General features: G+C 40.2%; 1 protein-coding gene across 6 annotated transcripts in view; it reads left to right on the top strand.

Annotated features, from left to right (window-relative positions):
• The window catches only part of LOC127071960 (uncharacterized), a 269,111-nt gene that overhangs the window by 165,280 nt on the left and 89,424 nt on the right, over window positions 1-14,407 (top strand). For all 6 annotated transcript variants that reach the window (XM_051011837.1, XM_051011839.1, XM_051011838.1 and 3 more), the window contains one exon: window positions 779-3,503. In XM_051011837.1, coding sequence (XP_050867794.1) covers window positions 779-3,503 — 2,725 coding nt within the window. The remainder of the gene's footprint in view (window positions 1-778; window positions 3,504-14,407) is intronic.

Here is a 14,407-nt window from a genome sequence, read left to right as displayed (position 1 = left end):
GTCTGTCTCTCTCCGTGCCTTTCCACGACTGCCCAGAATGCGTGTATAGCGTGTATGGTTGTAAATCGTTCCCATGCTACAGTCATGTATCTACTGGGTTAGTCGTAGACCCCTTGAACTCTCCCTCTCTCTCGTTCTATCCGTCTATATCTCTATCTCAGTGTCCATCTCTCTCGCACTTCGATGCTAAATGCAACGAGGACCGGAAACTCTGAAGCATATACCAGTGTTGATCTCCCCCCTTGATATGTGCATTGATCCTTACTACTAAATCCTGAATCATGCTGGCAACGTTACTTCCGATCGAGGTCACTGAGATCGCGACGTTAAATGACGAGGCACGTTGTTCGCGTGCCTTAAAGAGAGAAAGAAAGAGAGAGAGGTAGATAGATAGATAGACACAGTCTGATATTTCGTAAGAAGGAAAAAATTATGTTAAGTTACGTGTATCGTTTCGTCATCGGCGTCTCGTTAAACATTTGTTTTCGCTGCATGATCTCTAAAAATATGACCACCGATAATGTAGTATACTTTTTTTTTCTTTTTTTTTTTACGACGACGCTTCCTGCAACACCGATGAAACGGTTAGTTAACGAGTCGCGTTTGTCGAGGATAAGCGTAATTGCATTGTGACATAACGAAATTGAAATTTCCGTGCATCCGCACGATTTCGTACATGTTTTTGATATAGTGTCTATAAAAAAAATGAAAAGAATCTCTGCTTAATTCGAGCTTAGAGTCCTAGCCGTTTACCCTCTTCGATTTCTGTTTGTTTCAGATAAGAGTACCTCGCGTAACTACAATCGTAGAAGACGAATCAGCGAAGGTGCGAGTCGCGAGAAAACAGACAAGGACAGCGAACCGGTTTTATCGTCTAGCAGACAACAAGAGGATCGGGAGAACAAGGGCCCGTCGACCGGTAGATTCGGTGGTAATCGAATATCGCGTTCAACGTTAGAGGAGTCTAACAGTGGTACCGGCGGTGGGGCTACCGCCACGAAATTACGTAAACGTGCCGTTACACTACGTAATTTGTTGGAGAGCGTGACGAAGAGAACTGTGCGAAGGAAATTAAGACCTTGCGTACAGAAAACTAAAAGGGATTCCGAGGAGCTCGATCGCCGGCGGACCGTTTTAAGATCCACCGAGAGTAGCAAAGAGGAGGAGGAGGAGGAGGAGGAGGAGGAAGAGGAAGAGGAGGAGGAGGAGGAACGTTTAGGAGGAGGTGTTGGTGGAAGTAAATCGGAGGAGGAAGAGGACGAGGAGGACGAAGAGGAGGAGGAGGAGGAGGAGGAGGAGGAAGAGCAGCACCAGCAGCAACAGCAACAGCAGCAGCAACAGCAACAGCAACAGCAACGACGGGAGGAAAGAGAAGGAGAGGAGGTGCGAGAGAGAGAAACCGAACGTACGGAAGAAGAAGGGAAGGAAGCTCGGGAGAAACGCGAACACAACGATCCTCTTTCGAAGAGACTCAAGACAAGTCCGGTCGGTCGAAAGCTAAGATCCGATCGCAAGTCGAAGAACTCGGAGGAATCCTCGTTGGATCGCGAGTTGGACCTAGAGGATACCAAGGAGGAAGGGAGAAGGGGGGATCGGGACGGTGCGAAAAGGCGGCTCGACAAGTCCGAAGAGGACGAGGAGAGTCAGTCGAGGGAACGAGATCAGGAACCGGAGCCCCCACCTCCTGAGAGACTCGATCCTGGGGGTAAGCCTCCGCAAAATCCCGACACGTTAGATCGGGAGAAGAAGTTTCCGGCTGAGTCGGTTCTCGTGAATGGCTCTCTCGTTGATTCGGAACTCGAGAGGAAGAAGAAGGAGGAGGTCGTCGTCGATGTCGTCGAGAGTGGGTCGTTAAAGTTGTCGCCGAGATCGTCCAGGTCGACGTCTCCGCGACGATCGAAGGCTGTGGCGAGTTTCGAGGAGGGGGCGGGGGAGGAGGAGGAGGACGGGGAGGACGAGGGGGGGGAGGAGGAGGAGGCCGAGGCCAAGGAGGAGGAGGAATCCGATAGGAAGGACGGCGAGGAAAGACGGAAAAACGATCGCAAAAACGAGAGGAAAGAGGAGGAGGAGGAGGAGGGCAAGGGCGAGGATCGTGGCGCGTACCGATCCCCTCGAAGAACCGTGCCGAACAACGCCGAGCTAGGCACGGAAGATAGCGTGGGTAGCGCGAGCGTCGGGTCGGTCGTCGAGCTGCTGGAGTCGAGTAGTCAGGACTCAGGCTCCGTGCTGGAGAGGCTGAGTCCACTTAGCAGCGGTGGCGGCGGCGTTGGGAGGCAGAACAATTTGCTCCTGGAACAGCAAAGGGAGCAAGAACGTAGTCGGCACAACGAGAGCCCTGTCATTCTAGCCGAAAAACTAAACAAGCCTCCACCGCCGGTCGCCGGCCATCATCATCATCACCACCACCACCACCAGCAGCAGCAACAGTCGCAGCAACAGCAACAGCAACCGCAACAGCAGCAACAACATCACCACCAACAGCAGCAGCAACAGCAGGCTCAACAGCAACATCAGCAGCAACAGCAACACCACCATCATCATCACCATCAGCAACAACAGCAGCATCAACAGCAACACCTCCAGCACCAGCAGGGACAACAGCAACAGCAGGCAGCTCACCAACAGCAACAACAATCCTATCATCATCATCCGGCGTACCATCATCAGCAACGATACTCGGCGGATAGTCCGGTAATCCATCATCATCTCCATCACCAACATCAACAACAACAACAACAACAGCAACAATCGGGAGCGAGCCAACATCGGCAACAGTTAGCCAGCAGTCCGCAACAGCTTCACCAGCATCATCATCATTTGAGCTCGGTGAGCTTACTCGAGGTGCAACAACAGTCTCACGGAACGAGAGGCGGCGATGAGTCCGGCCTCATGGAGGTGGAGACCGGGGCCGGTATACATGGAACTGGCGTCCTCGGTGGTGCGATCGGCGTTAGGGGTGCAGTCGGTGTCGTCGGTGGTAGTGGTGGTGTTGCTGCTGTTGGTGGTGGTGGTGGTGGTGGTGGTGCGGGGGCAAGTGGTGCTGCCGGTGCAGCATATGGGGACAGCGGCTCCGACAGCGGGGTAAGTTCCCTGAGGAGCGCTGGCTCGGGCGACGAGAGAAGCGGGAGCAGGAGTTCGGCGCTTAGCGTCGAAGAGACGACGAGCTCTTCGACGCCTAACGCGGCGGCGACCCCGGCCAGAGTCTGGCACGTTCAGAGCGTACAACACACTTCTCTACTGATGGCCCATCCTCAGGCTCCACCAAACGCCGGTACCAGCGGTTCGGCAGCTGCGGCAGCGGCGGCGGCCGCTGCTGCCGCTGCTACGGCGCCACCGGTCGCTTATCAAAATCCGACGCCACCTGGACACCATCATCCCGCCGTCGCTACGGAAATGCTTTGGAGACCACCGAGATATCCTCCGTTGTCCCACGCACTTCTTGGACCCGCTCAGCCAACTCCCGAGGAACTTCTCGAGAGGGATCGTCACGAGAGGATGCTTCGGTGAGTCTCTCTTTTTCTCTTACGCTCGCGTTTACATAACCCGGAATAACATATACCTTTGATTTCATCTCTCGTAACTCGGGCTAATCGATTTTTCTACGCCCTAGAAATATCAACAACGATTATCGACTTACGAACAAGCCGACTTTATGAATAATATTCGCAGTTTAGCCATAGAATACGTAATAAGCGCAAGATCTTTCGGTATCCTTTGGAGATACCGAAATCTCCTTTTGAACGTCCTAAAGAAGACCTTATACCGAATCTGTGAATCGCTACGAAAGTCTTACGGTGGGGATAATAAATGGGTTTCGAAGGAACGATTAACTCCGACAAGTTTCTTAGTCGACGATGATGACTACCTACCTACCTACCTACCTACCTACCTACCTACCTATCTACCTTCCTGCCGAATTGAAAAAGATTCTTTCAAAGTAAAACTCTCTAATAACATCTCTCACGTTAGTTAGTTAGTTAGTTACTCAGTTTTTTATGATCACCGAAATGAAAGCAAATCGTTCGGTTTAACGTTTTCAATACCTCTGCGTTTAATATTATCGAAAGTTGGAAAGATTCGCGTTTCGGTTGGCCATGCTTCATGGTTATCCATTGAAGAAAACATATACAAGGAAATCTCTTCGATCGCACCTTTCGTATTTCATGGAGGAAAGATTATACGTACGAAGAGATAGATAGATAGATAGATACATAGATAGATAGATAAAGAAAGAGGAACAGAGAAAGATGGCGATGGCGATGGTAGTATTGGTATTGATGTTGGTGTTGGTGATGGTGGCTACAACCAGAACGATGAAATTGAACAGCTCGCGCGTATCGGTGCGCGCCTAGCACGCGTTTGTTTGCGCTTTACAACGCTCACTGAGTGAAATACAGGCGCGAAACGCCACCATGCCAGATCTCTTTCTTTGAGTGGTTTATTTATTCTCCCGAAAGTAATGCGATGGAAGGCAGCTAGCACGATGTGAAGAAGGGGGTGGTGGACGGGGGGAGGCCTACGGATGGCTGCATCGTCGTGCAAGAAAATAAATTCGCTCTCGCGCGAATTTTGCGGAAAATCATTTTCGAGTTTCTCCGTAGTCGTTGCTGCTGTTGCTTCTGCTGCTGCTACTTCGTTTTCTCTTTTTTCTTTCTTTCTTTCTTTCTTTCTTTCTTTCTTTCTCTCTTTCTCTCTTCCTTTTTTCTTTCGTTTAAGAAAACAAAAAATAATATACACGATCGAAACAATTTCGTTTCGAATTTAGTTGGATCAACATCGCGACGTTTTTATTTCACATTTTTTTTTTTTTTTTATACTTACATCGTACTCTTTGTAAATATTATAAAACAAACGGTGAATGTAAAGATCGAAATAATTCGATAATATATCGTCGAAGAAATTAATGAATTAAACGTTAAATTTGACGAATGAAATGATTAGTATTTTAAAAACGCAGATCGTTGTATCGATTATACCGTCTTTTTTTTTTTTTTTATTATACGAGTATAGAATTCGTAATATCGCGCTCGACGCGTTCGGCCAATTTTATTCATTTTTCTTGGGAAAAGGGCGATCACGATGTAACGGTGGCAGCAACAGCAACAGCAGCAACGGCGGCCCCACTGTTATTCTGCTCCAAATACGTCCAATTGCGTTACTACGAGAGGACTCAAGGGGCCTCGCTATGTAACGACCATGCGATTTAACGCTTATGCAAGTCCGACCTCTCTTCGATGCTAGCAAAGAGGTTAGAGAAAAAGATGGAGATAATCATTGACTGTGGCTACGGAAACTAGCATTCGAGCACAAGGTCGAATCTAGAACTGCTATACTTGCCTTCTTTTTTCTTTTTTTTTTTTGCTTCTCCGTCTTTCCCTTTTTCTTTTTTTTTTTTAGCGTTCATTGGTAAATCTTGGATATCGATCGTTCCAGATATCCCTCGCGTAAATTTCTTCTGCTTCTTTCTATTAGAAAAAAAAAAAAAAGAAAATATATATATATAAAACGAAGTATTTTACCATTTTTATTTTTGCTAATAACTCTTACGAGGTAAACTTATTTTCGAAACGATTACAATTATCGCTCGTGTCCGATGTATTGAGTGTAATAAAAAAAAAAAAAGGGGGACAAAATTTTATATATAGATCGAAAGTATGTCATCACGAAGTTTACAAGGTGTAAATTAAGAATGATAACCAAGTATGACTGATCCGAGAGATCCATTGAGAGATGATACAAGATGAAAAAAAAAGGATAAGCAAAGAAACAATTTTGTCAAAGGATTATATTACAAAAAAAAATTCAATGCCGAATATCCATCCATCACCTCGATCGATCCAGATACAGACTGTCTCAAACTCTGCTAAAGAATAGCAGCAGTTGATTATTAAAAAAAAAAAAAGAAAAAAAAGAAGAAAAAAAAGGAGAGAAAAAAAGAATAAGGCCCAAGCGACTCGTGTCGCGAATAATTTCTCTCCGTCGTTCTTCGAGATCCAAAGCGTTACGGTTTCGCTCGATTTACTTTGCAACCGTTCGATGACTGCACTGTATTCTCTCGCTACGCGAGTTTTGAGTACTAGTGTTGCGTTATACGTGTATCAAAAAGAAAAAGAGAGGGAGAGAGAGAGAGAAAAGATAGCCTCGTTGTCGTTTCTCGTTACGGAACAAATAACAGATGAGAGACTTTCTTTCGTGCGGTCAATCGTCGGTTCCGGACGAATATCGACGAGACTAAGTATTTACGAGCTTGTTGTTTGTTGTAGATTGTTTGTCTCTCTCTCTCTCTCGCTCTCTCTTTCTTTTTTCTCTCTCTTTTTCTCTCTCTCTTTGTATCTCTCTCTTTCTCTCTTGTAAAATGTCGATAACGTAACGAGATCTGTCGAGTAGCGTTATTACCCTGTTTTTTTTTCCTTCCTCTTTTTCCTTTTTTCACTCTTTTTTTCCTTTTTTTTTTCCTCTTGCATGCCCCTATAAAGGACAAAAAACAAGAGACGAGCTTCCTGCGGTTTCAAAGAGCGTTCATGCGCCAACGTCGAAAGTAAAAACTAGTGTATCTGAATCAGTGGGTCGGTCGATTAACATCGATGATACATATATATATATATATATACACACTAGGTATCTCTGTTACATCGATTTATGGAAAAAAAGGAATGTTACTTCGTGATTTTTGTAATTTTTTTAAGATGCTAAATGACCTCTTTCTTTCTTTTCTCTTTTTCTATCATTTTTTATCAGTATTATTTTCTTCCGCTTTTCTTTATTTTCGTATTTTATTTTTTCCTTCGTCATTACTATTATTACTATAACTATTATTATTGCTATTCATCTAATTCCATTTATTAGTTAATTCCGTAGCTACAATAATAATAGCTATTATTATAAATCCGTTTATTAGTTAATTCTGTTTAGTCTTTTTTAAATTCCCCAACAAAGATAACAAAGACAGAGAGAGAGAGAGAGAGAGAGAGAGAGAGTCTCGTAAATAGCAATCGAGAGTGTCTCTCTGTTCGGATACATAAAGTTGGAAGGGGTACCAGAAGGGGTGTGGAATTTAGTGGCTCGTTTTCGAATACCGATCGAACGACCCAACGTGTTTTATTCTCCGAGGTCATTGCGTTATCGTGACCGACGAAAGAGACAGAGAGAAACAGAGAGAGAGAGAGAGAGATGGATAGACACAGGTCATGATGAGGGATGGGATGGGATGGGGTTGAGGTTGGTGAAGGAGGAGAGGAGAGGGATGGTAGAAGAGTGTCGCTCTCGATGAGCGAGTGGGCGAAGCAGATAGTCGAGGCAATGATCAGCGTTCATTATTCCGGTCACGTGTAGTAGGCACGTCCATCACACGACCAACAGGACGACGGCGGGTTTGCGGATGGGTTCTTCGTCAGAAGAACTCGCGTCCGTGTCCGCACATGCGTGGAAAATCTGTCAATGGCTCTTTATACGATCCATTCCTCTCGCACTCTCGTACTAGTCATTCTCTTGGTATTCGAAGCGCCGTGACTTTAATCACGATCGCCGATCATCGATAAATCATTCGGACGCGTTTATTGAACAACGAAAATCAAAGTAAAGTAATAAAAGGAGAAGAGGAAGAAGAAGGAGGGGAAGAAAAAAATTAATGAAAAAATAATAAAAAGGACAAAAGTCGATTCGCGTTCATGCTGTTACTACTATCGTTGTTATCGTTGTTGTTCCGACGTTCGTTTGGTCGATCAAACCGATGGATCTCGAAAATCTTGACCTCGTCGTACTTTGAAATTAAATATCGAACTCGTATTTATTTGCCGACCGATGTATCGCATCGTTTTATTTTCTATTATTGCGATCGTAAGCAAAAAATATTTACTTCCAAGTTAGGGGGATTAACTAGACTGATCGATCGTGTATTCGATTGAACGAGCGAAATTATTAGTTATATTTGCGAGTCAATTAATAGATTAAACGAATCGTTTCTTTGATTAACCTTCTGATAATGAATGTTACGTTAGTTTCGAGTTAATACTCCAAGTTTATTTTACGTGTTTATTTTAATTGATTTTATATATTTGCATTTCGTACTCGTTCACTCGATTTTATATGTTTGTATTTACCGAATCATTGGTTTTTTTTTTTTCCATATCACGATTTTATTAATGTTATCATATATTTACGCCTTATATAGTATAACTATATTATAACAAAAAATTCGAAGCGTCGCGCTACATAATTTCTATTTTTTTTTTCCTTTTTTTAGATACAACAAAAATTGAATCACAGAGAGATGATCCCAATTTAAATCGATTGCTTCTATCTCCCTTTTTTTCTTTTTTTCGAGCACAATTTTCTTCTTTTTTTTCGTATATATACTTTTATCAATTAGTTTTTATTTCAAGCTCCCTCGATGATAACCTTCTTGTTTATATTGACCGATATAGAAAGATCGTAATTCCAACGATTCGGTCTTGTTTGTTATCATCGTTCGGTAGTACTAAATCTCGTCTACTCTGGCCGAGTAGCCATCTTGAATTTTGTCTTCGCATACATGCATACATACGTACATACATACATACATACATACATATATACATATATACGTATGTATTCGCGCATTTGCGCTTTTCAGAGACGCGAATGCGTGGGCCGAGTTAACGGTACAGTCTACCGGGAGAGATGAGAAGTGATGGCGAGGGGAATAAAGGGCTAGGAAAAGGAGGTAAAAGTACCGTGATCCAAGTTCGATCTAACCATAGTCACGTATCATTGGACGCACCGAACTGAAAGACAAAGGCTTTCTAACTGTAATAGAAAAGAACATTTTTCTTTTACAGTGTATTACGTTTTATCACGTTAGATCGAAATCTTCGTATTTATCGCTTCAATCGTATATATACTATTAAGTGTATTCAATTTATTAACGGCTTATGATCTATGTAAAAATAGCAAGGGGAAGGGAGACATTTTTCTTTTTTCTTTTTTTTTCTTTTTTTTTTTCATTTCTTTTAATCGTATCTAACGTCATTTAATTTTGAAATTACGCGCGACTCCGTTGTTGTACAAAATCCAATTCTCGTCTCGTGTAATCGTCCACTTCAAAAAAAAAAGAGAGAGAGAGAGAGAGAGAGAAAAAATATGTGAATGATTTTAATTAAAATCCAACGGAGAGACACGAGATACGTGAAATTTTTCTCTTCCATGTCACGTGACATTCATATACGTCAAAACTATCCAAAAGTTTTTTTTAAATACTCGTTTACGATAATATTTTAATAACTTAATTTAATATTTAATGACTCCAGCAATGTTTCGAGTTATTATCGATCGACATATTTATTTCGTTATGATCGGTTAAAATCGATTTGACGTCTTTCGAACAGATATCACGAAATTTATTTTCAAATGTAAATATGAAAACGATTTTTATACCGTTCGCTCTCTATCCAAATATCATTTTTCGATCGTTTAAAATACTATTAAAAAAGAAAAGAAAGAAAAAAAAACAACAAAAAAAAAAGTATATAAAAAATCACTCTGTTCCGTACTCCATCGTTATTAATATCGTTTAACACATCGAGAATATTAAATTAAATTTCGTGTCTGTTTCGTTTAAATAACCTTTGAAACTATCGCTTTCGAGGTTACGCTGAAATACGATAGCATTTGAAAAAAAAAAAAAAAGAAGTTGACGGTGACCAAGAAACAGCTTTGATAACGCACGTTAAAAATTGCTTTTACGAAATTTCCAAACGTTTTTGTCAACGAAAAAAACTTGGAATTTGAGATCTGATCGGCATACGGGTCTCTTATAAATTATTCAATACTACGATAAATCTTCAATTACTCGTGAACATCACGAATCATCCTTGACATCGTCTCATCCATTGTTTCTCTCTCTCTCTCTCTCTCTCTCTCTCTCTCTCTCTCTCTCTCTCTCTGCCTCTCTCTGCCTCTTATTTTAAGAGAATAAAATTAACGAAATGTGAAAGAAGTTAAAAAATTTTAAAACTTTAAAATGTTTAAAAAGTTTAAATGGTTTAAAAATTTCAAAAGTTTGGAAATCTAGAAAGTTAAAAGTTTTGTTAAATAAAAACAACGTGACATCTGCAGAGAATACTTTACGATTAATGAAAAGTACAAAGAGTAGCGTTTGAGGTTGAATAATAAAGAGCGACATCGTCGTTTTTTATTCTTGAAAAAAAAAGCGATTAGACAATTAGATCTTCGTCGATCTCTATCTGTCCGCGTGTTCGTTTAGAAAAATAAAAAGATAATCGTTGATTGCGGGATTAGCAAAGCCATGTAAACTGACTAATCATAAATATCTGTTTGATAGAAATCGATTGATATTAGAAAAAAAAAAGAACATATATATAATAAATTCGGTACTAAAAAAATACAAATCAAAGTTAAAATCTAATTTTATCCCATACGATCCTGTTTGGATTTTAATATATAAATCGAAATTAATTTATAAATAAAAATTAATTGGTTCATTAGAAGGAGCTCTCTTTCTATTTCTTTTTCGTTTGAATTTTTTTTAATCAAACGATTCTCTTAAAAAAAAAAAAAAAAAAAAAATGACTTGGTACCTTGAACAAACCCTTTAAAATGAATCAAAACGAAGCTGTTCTGAGTAATACGGGAGATCATTAAAAGCTTCGTTTTGACTCGACCCTTTTCGTGCTTCTACTTCTGTTGCTGTAGCTCGTGTAAAGTAGAATAAAGAAGAAGAAGAAGAAGAAGAAGAAGAAGAAGAAGAAATAGAAGTAGAAGTAGGAGAAGAAGAAGCAAACGCAAAAGCAAAGGCAGAGGAAGAAGAAGTAAAAGCAAAAGCAGAAGTAGAAGAACACGAATGCGAAAAGAGTAAAAGATAGAGAAGGGGAATTGAAGGGGGTACAAGGATAGGTTTGAAGCTTTTTCATGCGTGGAAGAACGCGGCAACGAGATTTGCGTGGCCAAGGGCCATAAAGCCCTTCTGCATAAGCTTCTTGTAAAGAGAATTCTCGTCGAATGTTCGTGAATGTCTATGCGGGAAAGTCTACGAGTGTATTCACGTGAGAAGTACGAACGATAGTAGTATATACACACGTACATACATATATATATACGTATTATATATACCTATCATATATATATATATGTATGTATGTACGTATATATAGCATGTGTATATATATATATGATGGTAGTGAAGCGGCGAACCCATTAGCGTGGATCATAAAGGTCCTCAACCTAGTGAGTCACTGCGGGTTAATAATTACTACCGAAGACCATACTTGCTTCTCTTTACTCTCCACTCTTCTCTTCTCTTCTCTTTTCTTCTCTTTTCTTCTTGGTCTTGGTCTTTCTTCTTCTCTTCTTCTTCTCTTCTTCTTTACCTCGTCCAATGTTCGCGAATGCATTCAAAGTACCATACGACTCTCTTTTACTCCCTATGTTAATAATCACTCGGTATAATCAAAGAAATATATTCAAAGGACGGAAATTAATTAATTATATTGCTTTTTGCTATTGCGCCGCAGAGATAGGGTTTCGCCTTTTTTTTCTTTAACGCAGATTATTTTGTCAGTGATTGATTTAAAGTCGAGATTGGATTTCTACGATTTCTATTATGGCGATTTATCTTTTTTTTTTCTTTCCTTTTTTTTCTTTTATTTCAAAAAAAAAAAAAAAAAAAAAAGTGAACCTTCTAAATACCCGTTCTGCAATATATAACGATACTTAACAATTTGTCCGATAAAGAGTCTCGACGATAAAATACTTCAAAAAAGATCTCGAAACGCTGAATTTCATTGAATATGCATGTAGACGCTCTTTCAAAATACAATACAATACTAGAAATAGCTAGAGTAATTAGTAGAACGCGAATAATAACAATTATAATAATAAACTAAATGACGTGTAGTCTGATAGGATGACCTCATCGCATGGTTACACACGCTAACGCCACAAGCAAGATCAAAAGACAATAATAATAACAATAATAATAATAATAATAATAAAAAATAACGATGATGATCATATTAATGTAATGACAATAACATTTGTTAGTATAATAATTATAAAATATATATATGTAAGTGTGCATCCTGGTGTAGTTTAACGTAATAATATTAATAATAATTTTGATAAAGATTATTTAATTGAAAATATCGATGAGTGATTTTGCTAAGTTACGCCATTGCTAGGAATGCATAAGGCACGCGGTATTCCACATTGCTTTGAAGAACGAGATTCAAAGAACGAGCCAGACCAGTATTAGGATAGTTCTCTTTCTGAAATGACGCGCCAGGTGCGCGTCACGCACGCGAAAACGCAGAAACTGTCTTTCGGGGACTCTCTTTCTCTCTCTCACTGTGTGTGTCTGTCTTTCTGCGTGTTCGATAAATTATATTTATAACCGGTGTACAGTTCTCTCTCTCTCTCTCTCTCTCTCTCTCTCTTACTCTTTATCTATCTATCTTTCTCCGTCCCTCGTTATAACTCAGGGAGAAAATCGTCAGCGAGATCGGAGCAGAACAGAGCAGAGCAGAGCAACTGGTTGGCGACCTTAAAAACTTTCTGTCGTAACGTCTAATAATAATACCTAATACATTTTACGCGATAACTCTAACAGATGATAAATTTCAATCGTACCATATCTCTAATTTTATGATCGGTAATATGTATAATATATTTTTTTAATTGTTAATTATTTCTAAATATTTTCTTGAGTAAACGAAACGCTATTGATATTTTCTATTGTTAATATTAATCAGTGCGAAATAGTTTACAATATGAAAATCAATGAAAGTGTCATGGCGACGATGGCCTTTAAAAATTATCTTTACGATTAGTCCAATCGATTTGTTTGTAATCTTTCCAATGTATTCGGTTCTGTATGCATGCGAGGAAATAACAAATACGACTATCTCTAAGAATAAGAGTGCAAAAGATAGATAGAGAAAGAGAAAAAGAGAAAGAGAGAAGTATAGCAGCTCCGCTTTAAAATTTATCGAGCGCTACTATCCGCAGCTGTAAAGCGTCTACCTCCGATCTCCAGATACGATCGTTTGTTAGCTTTGCCTCTCTTTCTCTTTCTCTCTCTCTCTCTCTCTCTCTCTCTCTCTCTCTCTTTCACGAAGAGTTTAAAGTAGGGATAAATGTGGAAAAGAGAGAGAGAGAGAGAGAGAGAAAGAGAAAGAGAGAGAGAGAGAGACAGGAAGCAGGAAAAGGGAACCCAAGGGTTGGAAAGAAGATGTATATATATGTACGTTTGAGAACGTGTGTGTGTATGTGTGTGTGTGTGTATGTATGTGGATTCTCTACGCCATTGGGATGAGGAAGTTTGTTGCGAACTTTATGCGATTTTCGAGCGAGTCTGAAGAGAGAGATGGAATCGTGGTTGGCCGGTTTTATGGACCGTTTCGCTTTACTTTCGTCATAAAAATTCCTCGCACCCGTAGTTTCACCGCAAACTATTCCTCGAGCTGGATAAAAGGAGAAATAGTATGAGATAGAGAGAGAGAGAGATAGGTGAGATGAGAGAAAAAGAAAAGGAGAACGAACGAACGAGTTGTGTATCATCAACGATCTCTAAACTTCTTCTATTCTCCCATATTAAAACTCTTTCAATTTTTTATCGATAATCCATGCTCGACGTATTTCATATCGTATTATCATTTAAAAATGTACAAGTAAATCGAGTAAAAATAAATCCGTCGGGTATCGGCGGAGAATAATTTCGTCGTTCCGCTTTAATTTTGTTAACAAGGTCAACAAGAGGGAATAGGATAAAATCATGGAGAAAATATCATTTGTCTACCTGCATATCGTACGTGCACGTGTAGGTGTTCGCGCGAAATGATTTTTCATCGAACGACAGGTGTTTCGTACTTTGTTCGTTCGCCTCGACGCAGAGAGGAAAAAACGGAAAGGAGAAAAAAAAAGAAAAGAAAAATAAGTACGAAAAAAGAAAGAAAAGAAAAAAAAAAGAAAGTGAAATAAAGTGGTATGTCCTCGTACGAATGAAGTCACATTCTGACAACCGTACGTACGGTTCTTCGGTTAGTGTCCTCACGCGTGTCGGCTTAACTCGGCTTCGTTCGGTTCGACTCGTTGGTAAAGTAAATATGGCGGCTTATCGCCCTTTAATACCTCGAGGTCGCCTTTAAAACTCGACGACCCGATCCATTAAAATAGTGCCAGCTTAAGAGACGTCACAACGGGACGAAACAAGTTGAATTGGGTGAAAATCCATGAGAACGCGTTTTTCATCCGTTTTTTTCTTTCTTTTTCTTTTCTTTTTTTTTTTTTTTTTTATATATATAAAGCGAAGCGAAAAGAAATAGGGAAGAAAAGGAGAAGAAGAAATACGATCAAGATTTTTTGTATCCTTGCGCACATTTAATGGATCGAAATCGATAATATATTTTACGATGTT

This window comes from Vespula vulgaris, chromosome 24 (assembly GCF_905475345.1).
Source record: "Vespula vulgaris chromosome 24, iyVesVulg1.1, whole genome shotgun sequence".
Taxonomy (NCBI): domain Eukaryota; kingdom Metazoa; phylum Arthropoda; class Insecta; order Hymenoptera; family Vespidae; genus Vespula; species Vespula vulgaris.
Note: the sequence above shows the minus strand (reverse complement) of the source record. Positions and strands in the feature narration are given on the sequence as shown.